General features: G+C 35.9%; 1 protein-coding gene across 3 annotated transcripts; it reads right to left on the bottom strand.

Moving 5' to 3' along the window:
- Window positions 1-534: 534 nt before the first annotated feature.
- Window positions 535-17,524, bottom strand: LOC110448580 (protein roadkill-like). 3 transcript variants are annotated; one of them, XM_021494895.1, is made up of 11 exons: window positions 17,419-17,469; window positions 17,147-17,250; window positions 16,335-16,452; window positions 15,070-15,175; window positions 13,279-13,452; window positions 12,625-12,733; window positions 11,581-11,765; window positions 10,187-10,304; window positions 9,706-9,828; window positions 6,718-6,894; window positions 2,243-2,324 (listed from the first exon to the last, which is right to left on the bottom strand). In XM_021494895.1, the coding sequence occupies exons 3-10, from the start codon at window positions 16,433-16,435 to the stop codon at window positions 6,758-6,760; spliced, it is 1,053 nt and encodes a 350-aa protein (XP_021350570.1). In that variant the 5' UTR covers window positions 16,436-16,452; window positions 17,147-17,250; window positions 17,419-17,469; the 3' UTR covers window positions 2,243-2,324; window positions 6,718-6,757. The 3 variants fall into 3 exon arrangements, with proteins under 3 accessions (XP_021350569.1, XP_021350570.1, XP_021350568.1); XM_021494893.1 differs by lacking the exon at window positions 17,147-17,250 and having other exon boundaries at window positions 17,419-17,524; XM_021494894.1 differs by lacking the exons at window positions 6,718-6,894; window positions 17,147-17,250 and having other exon boundaries at window positions 535-2,324; window positions 17,419-17,524.
- Between the last annotated feature and the right edge of the window lie 524 nt (window positions 17,525-18,048).

Here is an 18,048-nt window from a genome sequence, read left to right as displayed (position 1 = left end):
TGACGAAATGTCAAACTTTCTTGATTTAACAAACAAATCACAGTCTTTTGCTCACATGAAAAAACACTCACTGGTAATGAAAAAATATTGCCTATAATAATAATGTATCTCCTGCATACTATCCAAAATTTCATACATACAACATCGGTGCAATGTTTCTTAGATTCACAATGCGAAAGCACAAGTGATAAAACATGACCATTTCATATACATTATACATATATTCAGAAACATTTTATAAAAATATGGTAAATCCCATAGAAATATACAAATAACAAAATGCTTATCACAGACTTTCTGTATACAATTTTGTTTGTCAATGCGGGGAGGTTGATGTTTCCGGAAAAATGCCATCCATCATGCCCTCATAACCAAGGCATAGAAACTTAAAAATTTATGATATTTCGGGAATTGTATCATTTCATTCAACAAGCACTTGTCTTACTTCTTGTGTTTTCCAATAGTTTGTGAATTATTCAGCTTTCGATTTTCTGTTACAGTTGCATACAATAAACCATTTAATATAGATAATGAGGAAGGAGTACAATACTGAAATAATTAAAGGAAGGTGGGGTGAGGGGGGTGACTATTCACTGTACTATGTTATTAATTGCATACTTAAACATATCAAGGTTGAAGTTAAATATTAGGTACAATAACACATGCTTCAACTGGACATTAATGGCTACACTCCAGGAATTTTTTTCCAATCAAAACATGCATACCAACCACGAAAATAATTTATGAGTAAGAAACTGCATTGAAAATTATAAAATGCATAAAAAAACATTAACAATGATCCCTTTTTGATGAAATAATATTTTGGTTTGGTTTGTTTGTGTTTTACGTCCTATTAACAGCTATGGTCATTTAAGGACGCGCCAGGTTTTGGTGGTGTAGGAAAGCCGGGGTTCCTGGAGAAAGACCTACGGCCAGTACCTGGCGACTGCCCCATGTAGGTCTCGAACCCGCGACCCAGTGTTGGAGGGCTAGTGGCTGCAGAATGTCAGACGCCTTAATCACTTGGCCACCAAGGCCCCTAGAAATAATAGTGGAAAGGTCATACTTTCTAATGCAGCTAATTAATGAATGAATTCATTTTGACCGTGATGTGGAGAATTGCGTCAATTTCAAAAAATCAGGAATGACGCTGACAAATCGGATGACTACCTCAAAACAGAATAACTGTAGAGTATGAGTTAGTGTTGTGTAGCTTGTGAAAAAATTAAAAGTGGACTAATTTTACCATATCTGTAGTGTGTAAAGACATATGACTAAAAAAGTATGTACAAATTTATGTTTTGCATAAAAATGTTGGTCTTCCAAAATAAAATCTCTTGTTGATCACATCTTGAGCTCAATGGAGGTATTAAATAATGTACAAAATATACAATTAAATGGGTCATGTCTTGAGCATAAGATAACATCAATTTTAGTTGTTTTAAATTTGAGTACATGTATCTAAAAACAAGAGAAAACAAACACTAAATGGATCAACCCTCTGACCTTTTACACTGCCAATACTTCTGTTTACCAATGTTGCTATACAGGAATTATAAATGCTTAGCATCAAAATGAGAGATGAACACCTTGACAAGGGAAGTAACTCTAAACCAGAAAAAATCCTTGTTGCTCAATCTTCTGAAAGTATGGGATTAAGTCGAAGCAGCAGTACCCTTTAGCTTAATACTACGCCATATTTAGAAACAGACATTATTTCACATATTTCACATATAAACATATAAGAAAGCTCATTCAAAACGCTTTAGCAATTCCTTTCTGTTAAGAATCCTGGGTAATAACACTTCTGAAATCTGTAACTTATGCTTGGGACACTCTTTTTTTCTTGCCTAACTTTATAGGTTTCATAAATACTTTTGAAAAGAAAACTATACTTCGCAAGATTTTAAGACAAAAATAATAGAGATGACATAATTTTTTTCTAAACTATGCTATTCTGATTGTCAAAATATAACGGATTTGAACCCTGGTCCCTAGGTCATTACACTCACTCCATCAACTGAGCTACCTGGGCAGTAGCACAACAGTTATAGCCAAAACAAAATCAATGGCAGGTTAATACATGTATGAAAACTACGGCCGAATTTAATTCTCTAGTGTTTAACCAGCAGTGGGCTGGATCAATCTGTACTTTCATTCACACAATTTCTATGAAGGGCAGATAACTCATATCTTGATCAGTGAAGCACTGTAGTTGAGGATAAGGTTAACTTGTTCTGATGGAAGATTCATGAAACTCAAGGTATTCACAACATCTGCTATATTCTTGCTCATGTAGGTTAAACATACTAGTTCACACTCTCCTGTAAATAAAAAGATAAAAATATATGAATATATTATCCATCGAAAAAAACAAATGCCTTATAGTGTATAATACAATCGTAAGGTCCTGTAAATCACTTTTGAGTCTGCCTCATGATGAGTGTAAATTTTTACTGTGAATTATATCAAATGGGAAATAAAGCAATGTCAGCTCAAGATAGACTCGGACAATTTTGTGATATTAGGGTCAGGGTCTTCATAATTAAAACAGAAATGATAAATGACAATTTTAAATTGGACAATTCTCAACAATCACCAAATGTTTCTATGAACGCCTAAGATGTGAAGCTATAACATGATGAGTGTTGATATCACTACCGGAAGTATTTATCGGATTCATCCTGCTGATGTTCTTGTTGGAAATTTACACACTACAGTATTCTAAAAACTATTTATGATTTTGTAAATCTGACAATGCAAGTTTACGAACCTGCAAAGTTATGCTCCTTTTGAAATGTTCATAGTTCCTGGAAACTTGTTTACACTGATAATTCAAGTTAAGGACCACCACATAACATAATGGTCCTCATCTAGACATCCCCTTACAGACAGGGAGTACAATATCAGATACCATTGCTGTGATATTACAAAATGACTGTCCCTCTGTCATCATAAAGCTATCAGACCTGCATGTGGTCAGACTACAGAGTTAAACAGGGACCACAAACAGCTAACATGCAGTGTGTCATGCCTTGGGTAGTACATGTATCTGCTGGTCAGGACCCAGATCTGTCTCACAGGGGGAAGATAATGGCTAGGGACCACGAACAGCTGATATCCTACCAGACAGGACTCAGACATTTCTCACAGGGGAAGATAATGGCTAGGGACCACAAACAGCTGATATTCTACAGGTCAGCCCCAGACATGTCTCACAGGGGAAGATAATGGCTAGGGACCACGAACAGCTGATATCCTACAGGTTAGCCCCAGACATGTCTCACAGGGGGAAGATAATGGTTAGGGACCACAAACAGCTGATATTCTACCAGTCAGGACCCAGACATATCTCACAGGGGAAGAGAATGGCTAGGGACCACTAACAGCTGATATTCTACCAGTCAGGATCCAGACATTTCTCACAGGGGAAGATAATGGCTAGGGACCACAAACAGCTGATATTCTACAGGTCAGCCCCAGACATGTCTCACAGGGGAAGATAATGGTTAGGGACCATGAACAGCTGATATCCTACAGGTTAGCTCCAGACATGTCCCACAGGGGAAGATAATGGCTAGGGACCACAAACAGCTGATATTCTACCAGTCAGATCCCAGACATATCTCACAGGGGGAAGATAATCGCTAGGGACCACAAACAGCTGATATCCTACAAGTCAGAACCCAGACCTGTCTCACAGGGGAAGATAATGGCTAGGGACCACGAACAGCTGATATCCTACCAGTCAGGTCCCAGATCTGTCTCACAGGGGGAAGATAATGGCTAGGGACCATGAACAGCTGATATCCTACCAGTCAGGACCCAGATCTGTCTCACAGGGGGAAGATAATGGCTAGAGACCACAAACAGCTGATATCCTACCAGTCAGGACCCAGATCTGTCTCACAGGGGAAGATAATGGCTAGGGACCATGAACAGCTGATATCCTACCAGTCAGGACCCAGATCTGTCTCACAGGGGAAGATAATGGCTAGGGACCATGAACAGCTGATATCCTACCAGTCAGGACCCAGATCTGTCTCACAGGGGAAGATAATGGCTAGGGACCATGAACAGCTGATATCCTACCAGTCAGGACCCAGATCTGTCTCACAGGGGAAGATAATGGCTAGGGACCATGAACAGCTGATATCCTACCAGTCAGGACCCAGATCTGTCTCACAGGGGAAGATAATGGCTAGGGACCATGAACAGCTGATATCCTACCAGTCAGGACCCAGATCTGTCTCACAGGGGAAGATAATGGCTAGGGACCATGAACAGCTGATATCCTACCAGTCAGGACCCAGATCTGTCTCACAGGGGAAGATAATGGCTAGGGACCATGAACAGCTGATATCCTACCAGTCAGGACCCAGATCTGTCTCACAGGGGAAGATAATGGCTAGGGACCATGAACAGCTGATATCCTACCAGTCAGGACCCAGATCTGTCTCACAGGGGAAGATAATGGCTAGGGACCATGAACAGCTGATATCCTACCAGTCAGGACCCAGATCTGTCTCACAGGGGAAGATAATGGCTAGGGACCATGAACAGCTGATATCCTACCAGTCAGGACCCAGATCTGTCTCACAGGGGAAGATAATGGCTAGGGACCATGAACAGCTGATATCCTACCAGTCAGGACCCAGATCTGTCTCACAGGGGAAGATAATGGCTAGGGACCATGAACAGCTGATATCCTACCAGTCAGGACCCAGATCTGTCTCACAGGGGAAGATAATGGCTAGGGACCATGAACAGCTGATATCCTACCAGTCAGGACCCAGATCTGTCTCACAGGGGGAAGATAATGGCTAGGGACCATGAACAGCTGATATTCTACCAGTCATCTTAAATTTAAATCGTGGTCTCATCTATATATGTGGACTTAGATGTGAATATAGAGGCAGATATGCCTGCGTTCAGAATAAACTAAGTTAAAGATATGTATAATTAGGCCTATATAAATATCCCCTAAGTATAGGAGAAGAAGTAAGAAATAGCAGGGAAACTATTGTTATGTGTAACTTTACTTTTATAGCATTAACTAAATCAAAATGTTTTTGTAAAAATGAATGTTATTAGTATACCTGTGTATTTTACGCACCCCCCACTTTGGGTATTAAATTTCGGAAAAAAAGGTGCGCAAATTACATGGGTTTTTATGGTACTACTGATCTTGGTTATCTCAAATATTTCTGTAAGATATATACTAATCATGTGGACTGATTATTTTTTCCATATCACTCTTTAGGATCACAGTGCACATGTGGTTCACAACAAGGTAGTTTCATGGATGAGTGGAAAGTGTGATGCTATTAGGAATCCAGGGTGAGCATAATTATTTGTGCATGTGATTTACCTGGTACTAGAAATAGTGAAAAGGTATAGAAACGCATCATCAGATTTTGTTTAATTTTACACCATTCCTAAATCTTATTATCAAATATGTTTTGGCTTTATAACAAAGAAAATTCTAAGGAACTGACTATTTACTTCTTAGATTCATGTTAATGAACAAGCATATTATCCTATCGGGAACCATCTGCACTTTCAGTGAATGAGCCGAAAAGTGCTGGCAGTTCCCGATTGGCTGCAGCTAATTGTTTAGCAAAAATATTTGTCTGCCCATAATATTGCAATTGCAATACATTCAATGGTGTCTGTAGGTGATGATGGAACAATATACTCCAATTCTCATTGAGATATCTGTTACAGTTTAAAAAGCACTTCTTCAGAAACAGGAGTTGACCAATTATTACATGACAGTGACAATGGTAATGATGTATTTTAATGGACTTGATGGAACTGGTACTTTTCAATGATAACACTCTACACTCTGTTTTGAAAGGTGTAGCAGACGACATTTTTACCTGTAACTGAGCAGGTAGAATATAACCGCTCTCATTAGCAGTCATGGGTATGATCACTTGACCTGCAGCCCTCAGAACAGAAACACCTCAGGGAAATGATGTTACAGAGCAGAAACACCTCAGGGAAATGATGTTACAGAGCAGAAAGGAAAGAGAGGTAAGATTATGCAGTATCTACAAAGGTTTTACTGGTGTATGTCCACCATCCTTTTGTAACAGGAAAGAGAGATGTGTGCTTTCACAAATTCACAGGGAATTGAACCAGTTCCCTCGAAGGTTCCTTGTCCGCTACTCTACCAAATGAGCTAAAGCGAAAGTCCGTCTAGTGCAAAGTTAGGTTATCGTAATTCTATGTACAATAAAAACCAGCCAAACTTTCATCACTCGCCATGGTGGGCTTCACATCACAACTGTGCAAGTTTTAACACATTCACCCCTGAAATTTCATAATGAGCTATTCCAACCTTTGAATTGGAAGGGTTAAAATGGGTCTTCAGGGGTGAATAAGTTAAATCACAATTGTAGGGGCCTTGGTATGTTACAGTTGTGTGGGCTTTAAATCAAACTTGTGGGCACATTTTTATTGATTGAGTATATTCTACCTAAAGTACACTTTTCCTGTATCCATGCATAGAAAGTTCATGGCTCTGGTACAGCCCTATCAGCACTAAGCATTGGTATCACCCAATACATCTTACTCTACATATTATTTCAAATTTTTTAATTAATGAAAATGGAACAAATGATGATACTGAAAACGCCTTTTGAATAAGAAAAGAAAGTGAGAATTACACAGTATATATGAATTTCAATAAAAATGAAATAACAGTTTCACCTGTAAGAATAATGAGACAGTCTGGAGGAGGTGAAGTTTGTTAAATCTGCAGTTTTGTGGTCATCATCTGGATGAGTTCAATAACATTCTCCTGGTGTAGTGTCATAAAGCTCTCCGTCCTTACAACCTCCGACATATTGCATCGCATGAACTCCGTACAAACTGTCTTTAAATCATCTATAAACAAACATTCTCCTTGTTAACAACAAATTTACAGACTGCAGTAAAATGAACCAAAGGTGTTATACGAGGTATAAGTAGCAGTGAAATTTAATTTAAATGAAAAATAACAGACTATGTAATGAAGAACCCGTGTCACATAAGATTTTCATCGGGGGATGAGTATTTTATACATAAAATACTCATCGGGATAGGTATCTTATGTGGATGAATATTTTATAGGACACCGGAACTGTAGCTTAATATTGATAATGCCTTTAATGACAGAACATGATCAGTAATTGTGTTTTTTAATCATGACATTTGACCTTAGTGGCTGACCATGAACTTTAACCTTAGTTGTTGATTTAAAGTTTTGATTGTGTTTATTAAACCTTTGAAATATCTGTAGGCGCAATTAGTATGAAGTTTGGGAATGGAGTCCTTTACAAGTAGGATAATATTTTGAATTTGACCTTAAATTATGACCTTGACCTTTGAGTGTATATCAAATTATTTTTGAATTGTTCCATTTCAATTATTGCCTATACATACAAAAGATGGTATTATATTTGACTCCTGATTATGTTTTTGACATTTGGGATTTATTTTTTGTATCTGGTCAGGAAGAACACATTCCTATGAAGATTTGATCCACAAAAAGTCAACAATACCCAAACAAAAGCAGTTGAAAATGGCATGTACTGGCTATACCAGAAATTGTGACAGAATAATGCAACTAAAATATCTACAGGTTGAATTTTTGTGTAACAGACTGTTACAAAAGGATTAAAAGCAGTAAAGAATGAAGAACCAAATGAAAAATGAGGATGAAGCAAATTTAGGATCTTCTTGATTTTGATAAATTAACCTAACATTTTGTCAGTCATCCATGTTATTCAAGGATGTAATCATTGAAGCAGAACGCAAGCTTAGTATATTGAAAATCGGAGATCAGATATTTACTATAATATTGTTATGGTCATATACACAAAGTAATAGTAAAAGGTCATTTGTTCATGAAAATAGGGCTGAGTATTTACCTTATAATGTCTGTGTCATGTTCATGAGCTTAGACTTTGGAATCGAACAAGCAAACGAAACTTGAGATTTTGTATTCAAAACAAAAACGTTTTTATTTTTACACATTTTTTTGCATCCTTTATCTGCCCACCTATCTTAACTAAATTAGACAATTTTTTACCCCATACATGCGTTTAGCTGTAATTATTTAGCAGTCAGGTGAAACACGACTGATTTATAGTAGGTGCAATAGGTATTAATGTTTTTTACAATCACCACAACTTAGGCTTATGTCAAACATCTTAGTAGTGTTACTCGGTGATAAGGTTAATAAAACAGTTACTCAGAGTTAATTGTCTCGAAACATTTGTTTATTTGGTAGTTTACTTAGAAAAATTGTTAAATATGGTACAAAAATGATTCCATGCTACTTTCCCAACTAGGAAAGAATTTCAGAAATTATATGAATTACTGATTATGTCTATAATCCATGGATGGAAAAGTGCTGATCATACATGTGTTTTAGTCATATCCTGTAAACCATGGAACTCTCGTACCGTACGTACATTGGATGTTCTTTTGCAATTTTGTATGTTTAATTGTTTTGCGAGACATATTTTTATTATCTGCTTGTGTGCTTGAACTTGACTGTTTTAAATGTTTTGCTACATGTGTACAACCACAACAAGAGGCCCTATGGGCCTGAATCGCTCACCTGGTATAAATTTCACACCCAAAACCTTCAACGTGGACAAAGGAAATATTAAGCAGCAGACTAAATATCACCATCATGGGCCTTTTGGTTATCAAGAAGATTCTTTTTTTAAACATTTGATTCCTGTGACTTTGAAAATTGGTTAAGGTTATTTATTTCAACAAAATTTGTCATCACTCAGGGTCCTTCAGGTATTAAGAAGAAATATTTTTAAGTACTGTAGCCTTGAAAGTGGTTCAAGGTCATTCATCTACCAAACTTTGTAGCCCTTCATCTCAGCATGTTACTGGCCAAATACATTTTCATCCTAGACATTTTGCTTATAAAGAAGTTGTTTGAAGAATTTTTTGCACTAGGTTAACATTTTGCACCCCCGACCTTGAAAGTCAGTAATTTGGAGGTTTGGGTTATTCAGAAGAATTTGTTTGAAGATCTTATTAAACATTTGATCCCAGTGAACTTGAAAGTGATTTAAAGTGTGGCCCTTCATCCCAGTATGCTAAATATCATCACCAAGTGCCTTTTGGTAATTCAGAAGAATTTGTTTGAAGATTTTTTTAAACAATTGACCCCAGTGACCTTGAAAGTTGGTCAAAGTCATCGTTTGAACAACATGGTAGCCCTTCATTCCAGTATTCCACTGGCCAAATATCATCACACTGAGTCTTCTGGTTAGGTATTCAGAAGATGTTGTTTGAAGATTTTAACATATTTGACCCCAGTGCAGTGACCTTGAAAGCAAGTCAATGTTATTCAGTTGAACAAGCTTGGTAGCCCTTCATCCAAGTTTACCACTGCCCAAATAACTGTCACCTTAGTCCTATTGGTTATTGACAAGAAGTTGTTTAAAGTAAAAAGTTGACACCAGACGGACAGCTGGATGATGCACAGACAACGAACGCTGAATCATGGCATTAGCTAACTTAGCCTCTCAGGCCAGGAGAACTAAAAAATGTGACAAAAAGCAGCAAATGTTTCATGTTATACAGAATATGCATGGACGCTAAAAATGTTATCTTATTTTTATAGGAAAAAGGAACAAAATTTTGGAGGGAAAAGCATCAGAATGAAAAAGTTTTAACTAAACTTACCCATGGTAGGCAATTTGCTTATAGCAGCCATGTAGATGTCCACAACATTGTTAACACTCAATTTTGAGGCAATCTCACGAACAGTCAGTGCTTGTAAACCATTCAAGTCAAATAGGTCTGCAGCTGTAATTAAAATAAAAAAAATAAAATAAACGTGACTTCAAAAAAAAAAAAATCAAAATGCTGAATACAGTGCACAAGTAAAACCATGTTCTTTATATTTTTGTTGTTGATTTTTTGTTGTTGCACCCACATATTTCAACACCTTTTCTGCATATTTATTTCATTTTCCATAGCATTAAAAGATTGTGCTCAAGTTAACAAAAAATAACACTGTATAAAACAGTAAAATATATTTTTGCCAATCTCTTTGTCTCTCACATAATTTATGGAAATCAAAAATGTTTAGATTAAATTTAAATGCAGAAAGTGACTAAAGAGGAGATGATGAGAATAATTAGATGATCTACAATTGTCTTACCTCTCCATAGGTCTGTTAGTAAGAGGCAGGAGGTGTTGGGTGGGATTTTGTTTGTGTACACAAAATGTAACATAGCTCGGAAAGATTCAGCACTGATGTCACTAAACGTGATGGGTTCCTGAAATACAACCAACATGCCATCATTTATGACGGACAGACTTTTGAATTAATGATACAAGATTTCTTAATACAGCAGATGAGTCTAATGTTTCCATTGGTCCTGATTTTCCCTTCTTTATATCTCACAAGAGTGTAGCGAAAAAACTGTACAGTCGAACATAGTGGTAGTGTCGAGAACATATTCCAGTCCCTATCTTAAAATGTGTGTACATCAATATACCAACACCGTTTCAACACAGACATCATCACATCCTCGGAATTCTAGTTGTTATACTCTATAGCTTATTATTTTCTCTGTACCCCATGAATATGGCATGATGAAATCAAAGGCATGCAGTCAGTTATTTGATTGGTTCCAGGTATATACCTCGCCTGTCTTTTGAAGATAACAGAGGAGTGACACCCAACTTTCCAGCTGGTCAATTTTGCCGTTAGGCTGCAGCGCAATTCTTTTCATGTACATCAAAGAATTAAACTAGTCTACGTGTATTATCTGATAGGTGGCGTACACAGAGTCTAAGTTTCGTCCCGACATAGTGTGCAAAGAAATTAAAAGAGCGTAACAATTTTGAATCTTGAAGATGATTTTAATTGTCAAATGCCTTGATCACTTAAAACTTATCTTCCAACTTTCTGATCCATCTTTGGCTATTGAGTCATCAAAATTTATAACTATTTTATGTATTACAATAAAGCTCTGTAGTATAATGGACATAAAACAAGAGGTTCAAGGGACCTGTAATTCTCACCTGTTACGTACAGCTGGCAAAATGTATTTAAGGATCCCTGTCCCAATGCACTCTTGTTTTCCTAAATACAGTTACCTCCCCTTAACTTATATTTTGATATAAAGTAAAACCTTGTTATACTGCCACCATTTTTCCAGAGATATGTTGGTGTTATGAAGGGGTTTGGCAATACATTGAGGGAAACATATAAAGGGAAAAAAGACCCTTGTCTAGCGAAGATGTCTACAAAGTTGTTCTTACACAATCTGATTAAAATCATCTGTTACATGGCTTCATTGACTTCGTATTTTTCAGGCATAGTACGATGTTAATGAAGCCAATATGTATCAGATGATTTTAATCAGATTGGTTCTTACAGATTATTATAGAATAATTCATTAAAAGTCACGTGTAAAAACTTTTTTGGCACATCGAAGTGACAATTATTAATTTAATCACCTTTTGCAGGACGTCAATTAGGTGATTTCATAACAAATATTACACATTTTTTTAAATATTACAAAATGATGAAAACAACATTTTTACCAGAGAATTTTTTTCCTTGAAGTCACTGGTGAAGAGAACGTTGAAGAACTGCGAACGCACTGACAGAATCGATTTGTGTGCGTAGAATCTTTCTTTACCAACAAGAAACTGGATGTCACTGAATTTCTCGTTGTTGACCAATTTCTCTAAAGCATCTGATAGATCCTCTTGGTCAGGTGCCATGGCTGGAAGATGCATCATGATAACATAATTGTTAAATATGGGATCTCAATGATTTAAAAAAAAATAATCAAGATACACTTTCATATATCTTTCTGTAAATTAAAAGACAGGTATTTATGAAAAGTAAATAACTAATTTGATACTAGAAAAAAAATGAACATGCAGAACACTTTTTTTTTTTCAATGGTGAAATATTCTAAAAATAGTTCTTTAGTGGTACTGTAAGTTTACTCACATCATATATTCCACTTTATATCACATCGCAAATATCACTTTTCAGTTAATATAAAGTTTTCTTGAAAAGTCATTATCCTGCTTTATAACAGGGGTATACATACATTAAACACCCTTGTTGCAGGGAAATACGATTCTTTGTTTCTCTGAGATTAATTTTGTTTCGTGACGGAGAAGCCCGAAATAAACATGATTAATCGAGGATATAGATATTTTTATTTAAGCTGAAATAAAACAATAATCCAATAGTTAAGATGATACCTTTGTTTCCTTCTGTTTCAGTCATTCTGAATTCAGTACAGAGAACGATTGAACAGTCTACCAGTAACGGAGAGGGCGTAATTGGTCTTAATATGCCTTTATTTATTCGAAATATTTATATGTATTTGATACTACAGGTACTAGATATGTTAAACATTTTTCTGGGTTTAGCATTTCATAACTCAAAATGATTTATTTTCAAAATATATTTGGCTGTAATAATTATTCAGGACAGACATGGTTTTAAGATATTCAGGAACTGCAAATTGCTTTTAAGTCTCAATGTCTGAAAAACTAACAGATACTTAAACTACCAGGCTATTGAAAACAAAACTTTCACTTCATTTTTAGATATTGAACACTTACGTAAGTCATATTTTCTCCCCACAATCATAATAGCATCAATTTCGGCCCAAGTTCCACTGGTAGAACAATCCGTTTCTACCCGTAGTTCATCTGTTTGGAACTTTGTTTTCTGTAATATACAAAACAGATAGAGATTCTATTGAAAACTGTGTGTCATTGTAGGATGTACTGTGATAAAAAAAAAAGTTTCAGACTAATCTGATTATTTCTCAAATGAAGTGCAAATTTTTTAGTGCATCACAACACAAAAGAATATGTGAATGGGAAAATCATTTAAAGGTTTCATCTTTGAGAGAAAAAATCATTTATGTCACTACGTCAATATGCATATTTCAGTGGTAACCTTATTTTAGCGGGTTTTCTTTCTGCTTTAAATATTGCACTTGCACTGTACTTATTGAAATTTCTGTACATAGTTTTCTATAGCACAGTGGACGCTCGGGATCAGTGTTTTCAAACGGTTTACCTGTATTTTGAGGTTTAACCATTAAATGATGACACTCAAAATACTTTGCACGACGCATGGGATTAGGGTGCACAGCGAAATTTAACCCCCGCGAAAATGTACTGAATCTGATGTCGTGAAATATTGACCCCGCAAATTTAAAGCGCTATACAGTAGACAGATTTTGATTTTAATTAGTAAATACATACCACTATGTCTGGTTTAAATATACGACTTGTGTGAATATCTTCTGTTTTAGCAGCTGTCCAAATGTTTATCCAAGTTTTATCTGGGCCTCTTGCCTTTATGCATCGCACAGATCCAGCGTGATAAGTCTCATAAATGTGTACCTCGTCTACGTAAACTTTATGTTCAAATCCGACCTGCAAAGAAATAATCAAGTTAACAAATTTATAATGTCATGACATTGAGCTTAACCCTACCAGGTACATTCACCCCTTAAGACACATTTGAACTCTTCAATTTCAAAGGCTGGAATAGTTCATTATGGAATTTCAGGGGTAAATAATAAATTATGCTGGGAAATATTTGTCGCAATGTTAATTTCACCATTTTTGCCCTCTGACATATGGGCAAATAAACTGGTACAAAGCATTCTGTATAGTAAATAAATGTAAAAGGCAAAATTAACTAAGGGCAAAATTAACTAAGGGCAAAATTAACACTAGGTGAAATTAACACTGGGCTATATTTACACTAGGTGAAATTAACACAGGGCGATATTAACACTAGGTGAAATTTACACGGGACGATATTAACACTAGGTGAAATTAACACAGGGCGATATTAAATAAGGGCAAAATGAACAGTAGGCGAAATAAACACAGGGCGATTTATTAACACTAGGTAAAATTAACACAGGGCGATATTAACACTAGGTGAAATTAACACAGGGCGATATTAACACTAGGTGAAATTTACACGGGACGATATTAACACTAGGTGAAATTAACACAGGGCGATATTAAATAAGGGCAAAATGAACAGTAGGCGAAATAAACACAGGGCGATTTATTAACACTAGGTAAAATTAACACAGGGCGATATTAACACTAGGTGAAATTAACACAGGGCGATATTAACACTAGGTGAAATTAACACGGGACGATATTAACACTAGGTGAAATTAACACAGGGCGATATTAAATAAGGGCAAAATGAACAGTAGGCGAAATAAACACAGGGCGATTTATTAACACTAGGTAAAATTAACACAGGGCGATATTAACACTAGGTGAAATTAACACAGGGCGATATTAACACTAGGTGAAATTAACACTAGGCGAAATTAACACAGGGCGATATTAACAAAGGGCAAAATTAACACTGGGTGATATAAACACTGGGTGAATATGGATTATACAGGTGAAGAGAAAAAGTTTGAACAGGCAAAAGTTTCACAATTAACAGTATATTTCTTATGGTGTGTTTATTTTTGCATTAATTCATGAGGAGAAAATATCCTGAATTCTGATCTCTTTTTTATTGCATTTTCAAATCCTCCTGAACATGTAAATTAAAAAATAAATCATAAAAATTTACATTCACCAAAAAATATCAGATAAACATTGTGATGTAATGGAACAGATCTGAATGGGGTTGATATAGCTAGTGACAAGGAAGCTCAATTGGTAAGAGTGTTCATCTAGAGTTCAAAGGTCCCGGGTTCAAATCCCAGTCTGGCTATGTATTTATCTGCTCCTGTTACAGTGGTGCCTGTGACCAACCCTTGTTAAAGCATTGGATGTATGCTTGGTAAGGTAGGACCAAAACCTGGGTTGTATATAGTTCGGGGATGAAGACTTAGGAAAAGGAGGTAGGAATGTAGCAGAACTGTATTGAGTTGATAATTGGCAACCAGGTTGAGCTTAATTAGTTAGAGAATGTAATACCAATCCATGACTGAAATAAGTGTTTAGAAAGTTTCATGGTGTTTCTTATTTTGTCAGCTTTATCAAGTCTACTTAATCTTTACTTACCTCTATAAATTGGTCACCATTACATTCACCCTGGGCCCATGAACCGCGGATATCACCGTACCGTGGGTAAACTTTTGGTGGTCCAATCACACATTTTGCCGCCCAGCTACAATTCAAACACACTTCTTAAAGATCTTATATACTTGGATAACATCCCCCCCACCTTTTTTTTTGTTGTGTCAATATATTTCACCCCTAACCCTTCCACCCCTATGTAACTTTAGTAGACTCTACCATGCATTGATATGGAGGGGTCCATTATGGTCTACAGTGGTGAAAGGGTTAAGGTGTACTGTGCCAGGGGACTAACACATAATATCAGACTTCAAGTGAGGGGTAGGCTTATGATTGGACCATGAAATAACAGTTGATATATCTACTGAACTGTTATAGATGTGGGTTGACTTATTACAAAGAATCTCAAATTTTATTACCAAATAGAATATACTTGAGAAAAGGCCAAAGAAGAAATATTGCTTTTTCCAGTTACCCCATTTATCCTAATTATTTAGTTTTGGCAATTTTCAAGGAAGCAGTGTTTAAGTCAAGATCACTCTGCTATATAAACCTTATATAAAATGATTTAAAAAGAAAAGGCAATTTCAGACATGTAACAGGAAATAAATAGTTTTTTGTTTGTTTTTGTTTTGGCCTAAATTGACTATATATGATTCATACCAGTAACCAATCACTTATTTATATAATATCCCTTCATTATGCATTGTATATATATCATTTAACCTTTATTTTGTTAATTTGCTTGCAGTTCATCATTTTTAACATATTTTTTTTTTATATCAAAATATTATATATAAAAGTGAAACATCTGAAGCAAACTCCAGCAGGACTTTCAGATTGTATACAGTGGACCTGTAGCTAGAGGTCTGGTTCATATACATAGTATGCTGTATTACACAGGGTTTGGTGTAGACAGGTTACACAGCCCATCTGTGGATCCATATCATTTGTCCCAAATGGATTGTTGGGATATTTATATGGGTATTTCCATGTATGAGTATTTATGTCCATCAAATTTTACAATTCAGTGGCAGATCTTGCAAACTATCGGGGTGGGGGGTGTGGGGGGTNGGAAAAATAAAGGAAAATGGTGAAAAAACATGATTTTTAAATAAAATTCTCAGGGTGGGGGAGGTGTTCTTGAAGCCCAAAAACCCCTCTGGATCCACCTCTCCTGATCATATGTTTATTGTAACCCACCCAACTCTGAACAAAATTCATCTATCTTATCTTATGGTTAAACTTACCTAACACCATCATACTCAGAAGAGAAATTGCAGACGCGGTTCACCCACAGTTCACTTTTGTCAATGTCTGCAGGACCCTTTCCTCTGCATTTAGCAGCCATATTTAAAATATAACAAGCTGAAAAGTGATAAGGTTGGACCATTAGGTGGAATAAGAAATTTAGAGGAAAGTCCATTATATAACTGCAGATTAGTTGAAAGTACCCATCATTTTTTACTATCGTGTGACAATTATACCACATTCAGACAAAATACACTCCATCAGTCATAGATATTATTCTTACTGAAAAAACACTTCTATGGGGTAATGATATTTACTCCAAACAAAAAAATGAGGAAATAATTTTGACACTCCAAATTTATATCAAACTAAGTAAACGTTTTAGCTAATATTTGTGTACCAATTGTTTTTAATATATGGCAAGTTATTGTGTTGTATCATTTAATGGTACTCAGTACAATAAGGTGACCTGTACTTATAGACTAGCAATTTATGGCGTCATAAAACATGTCTATTATCATTCTATTCACCACATGTACATGTATATATGTTATCTGTTAAACCTTATTATTATTCATTCCATATTGAAATAAGGTGTTCTCTAGTACCGAAGATTCATTTGCCTTTTGATTTGTTTGGGAAAGGAATTAATATAAGCTCCAAGCTTGTTTTCCCATATTTATATTTGTATTTGTAATATTGTTGACTATTGAATAAAATATTGTTTAAATTAAACTAAGAAAACTGTGGTTCATGTCACGGGCGTAACTACTAGATTTTTCAGTGCACTCGACTTAGACATCACACATACATAATTAGCACCAGCAAGTGTCCCATAGACGTTCGGGTCCCTGTGTATATATACTGGAATGCAGTTTACCTCGAACCCCTGTGTTCCACACATATCGATCAGACCTGCAAAATCGTAGTCGAACTTGAGTTGGACATTACTATAAACTAATGGATGTATTAATTACTTGTCTTGAACAATTAGAATGACGGGTCAAATAATGTTATTTAGATGTCATTATTTCATCTCTCCGTCCTACACATACTTGTCTGGTCTGTCAGATAATTACGTACCGTGTTTACGAGTTGATTTCCCCTTCGATACTGTTAGTACTAGTACTGTCGAGTTAACAATGCGGTTATAGGTCATTTCTATAAATAACGCACTTGTGTATAAACCTGTACGCTACCCAGCGATTGCTTGAGCTGAAGCCTTAATGAACATTGCATGGCTCAGAGACGTCTCTGCCGTTGGGTTAGCTGGTCAGGGGTGCCACAGTAACTGGACACTCATATGATCAATATAGTATTACTACAGACATGTTACGATTATTGGCAAATAACAATAATAATAGAAGAATTCACGCATTATGTATACATAGTATTTGTGTACGATCATGTCCATTATCATTGACCAGTGACGTATATAATACATTAACTTTATACGTCTCTGCATTGACTTATATATATATCACATATTCCATATCATCTATTCGTTATCTCTTTTATTATTTTAACCCCCTTTTTTATTATCTACACACACAATGCGAATGCTTTTAAAATGAACCATTTTATCTTCGCTACTCACATGTTTGTTAAAAAAATAAAAAATAAAATAAAAAAATCACCGTGGCCCTAAATGACCACAGCCGTCGATGGGCCGTTAAACATAAACAAACAAACAAATCATGTCCAGCATTTGCT

The sequence above is a fragment of the Mizuhopecten yessoensis genome, unplaced genomic scaffold (genome assembly GCF_002113885.1).
Source record: "Mizuhopecten yessoensis strain PY_sf001 unplaced genomic scaffold, ASM211388v2 scaffold4121, whole genome shotgun sequence".
NCBI lineage: Eukaryota > Metazoa > Mollusca > Bivalvia > Pectinida > Pectinidae > Mizuhopecten > Mizuhopecten yessoensis.
The sequence above is the reverse complement of the archived record's forward strand: the minus strand, read 5'-3'. Positions and strand labels throughout refer to the sequence as shown.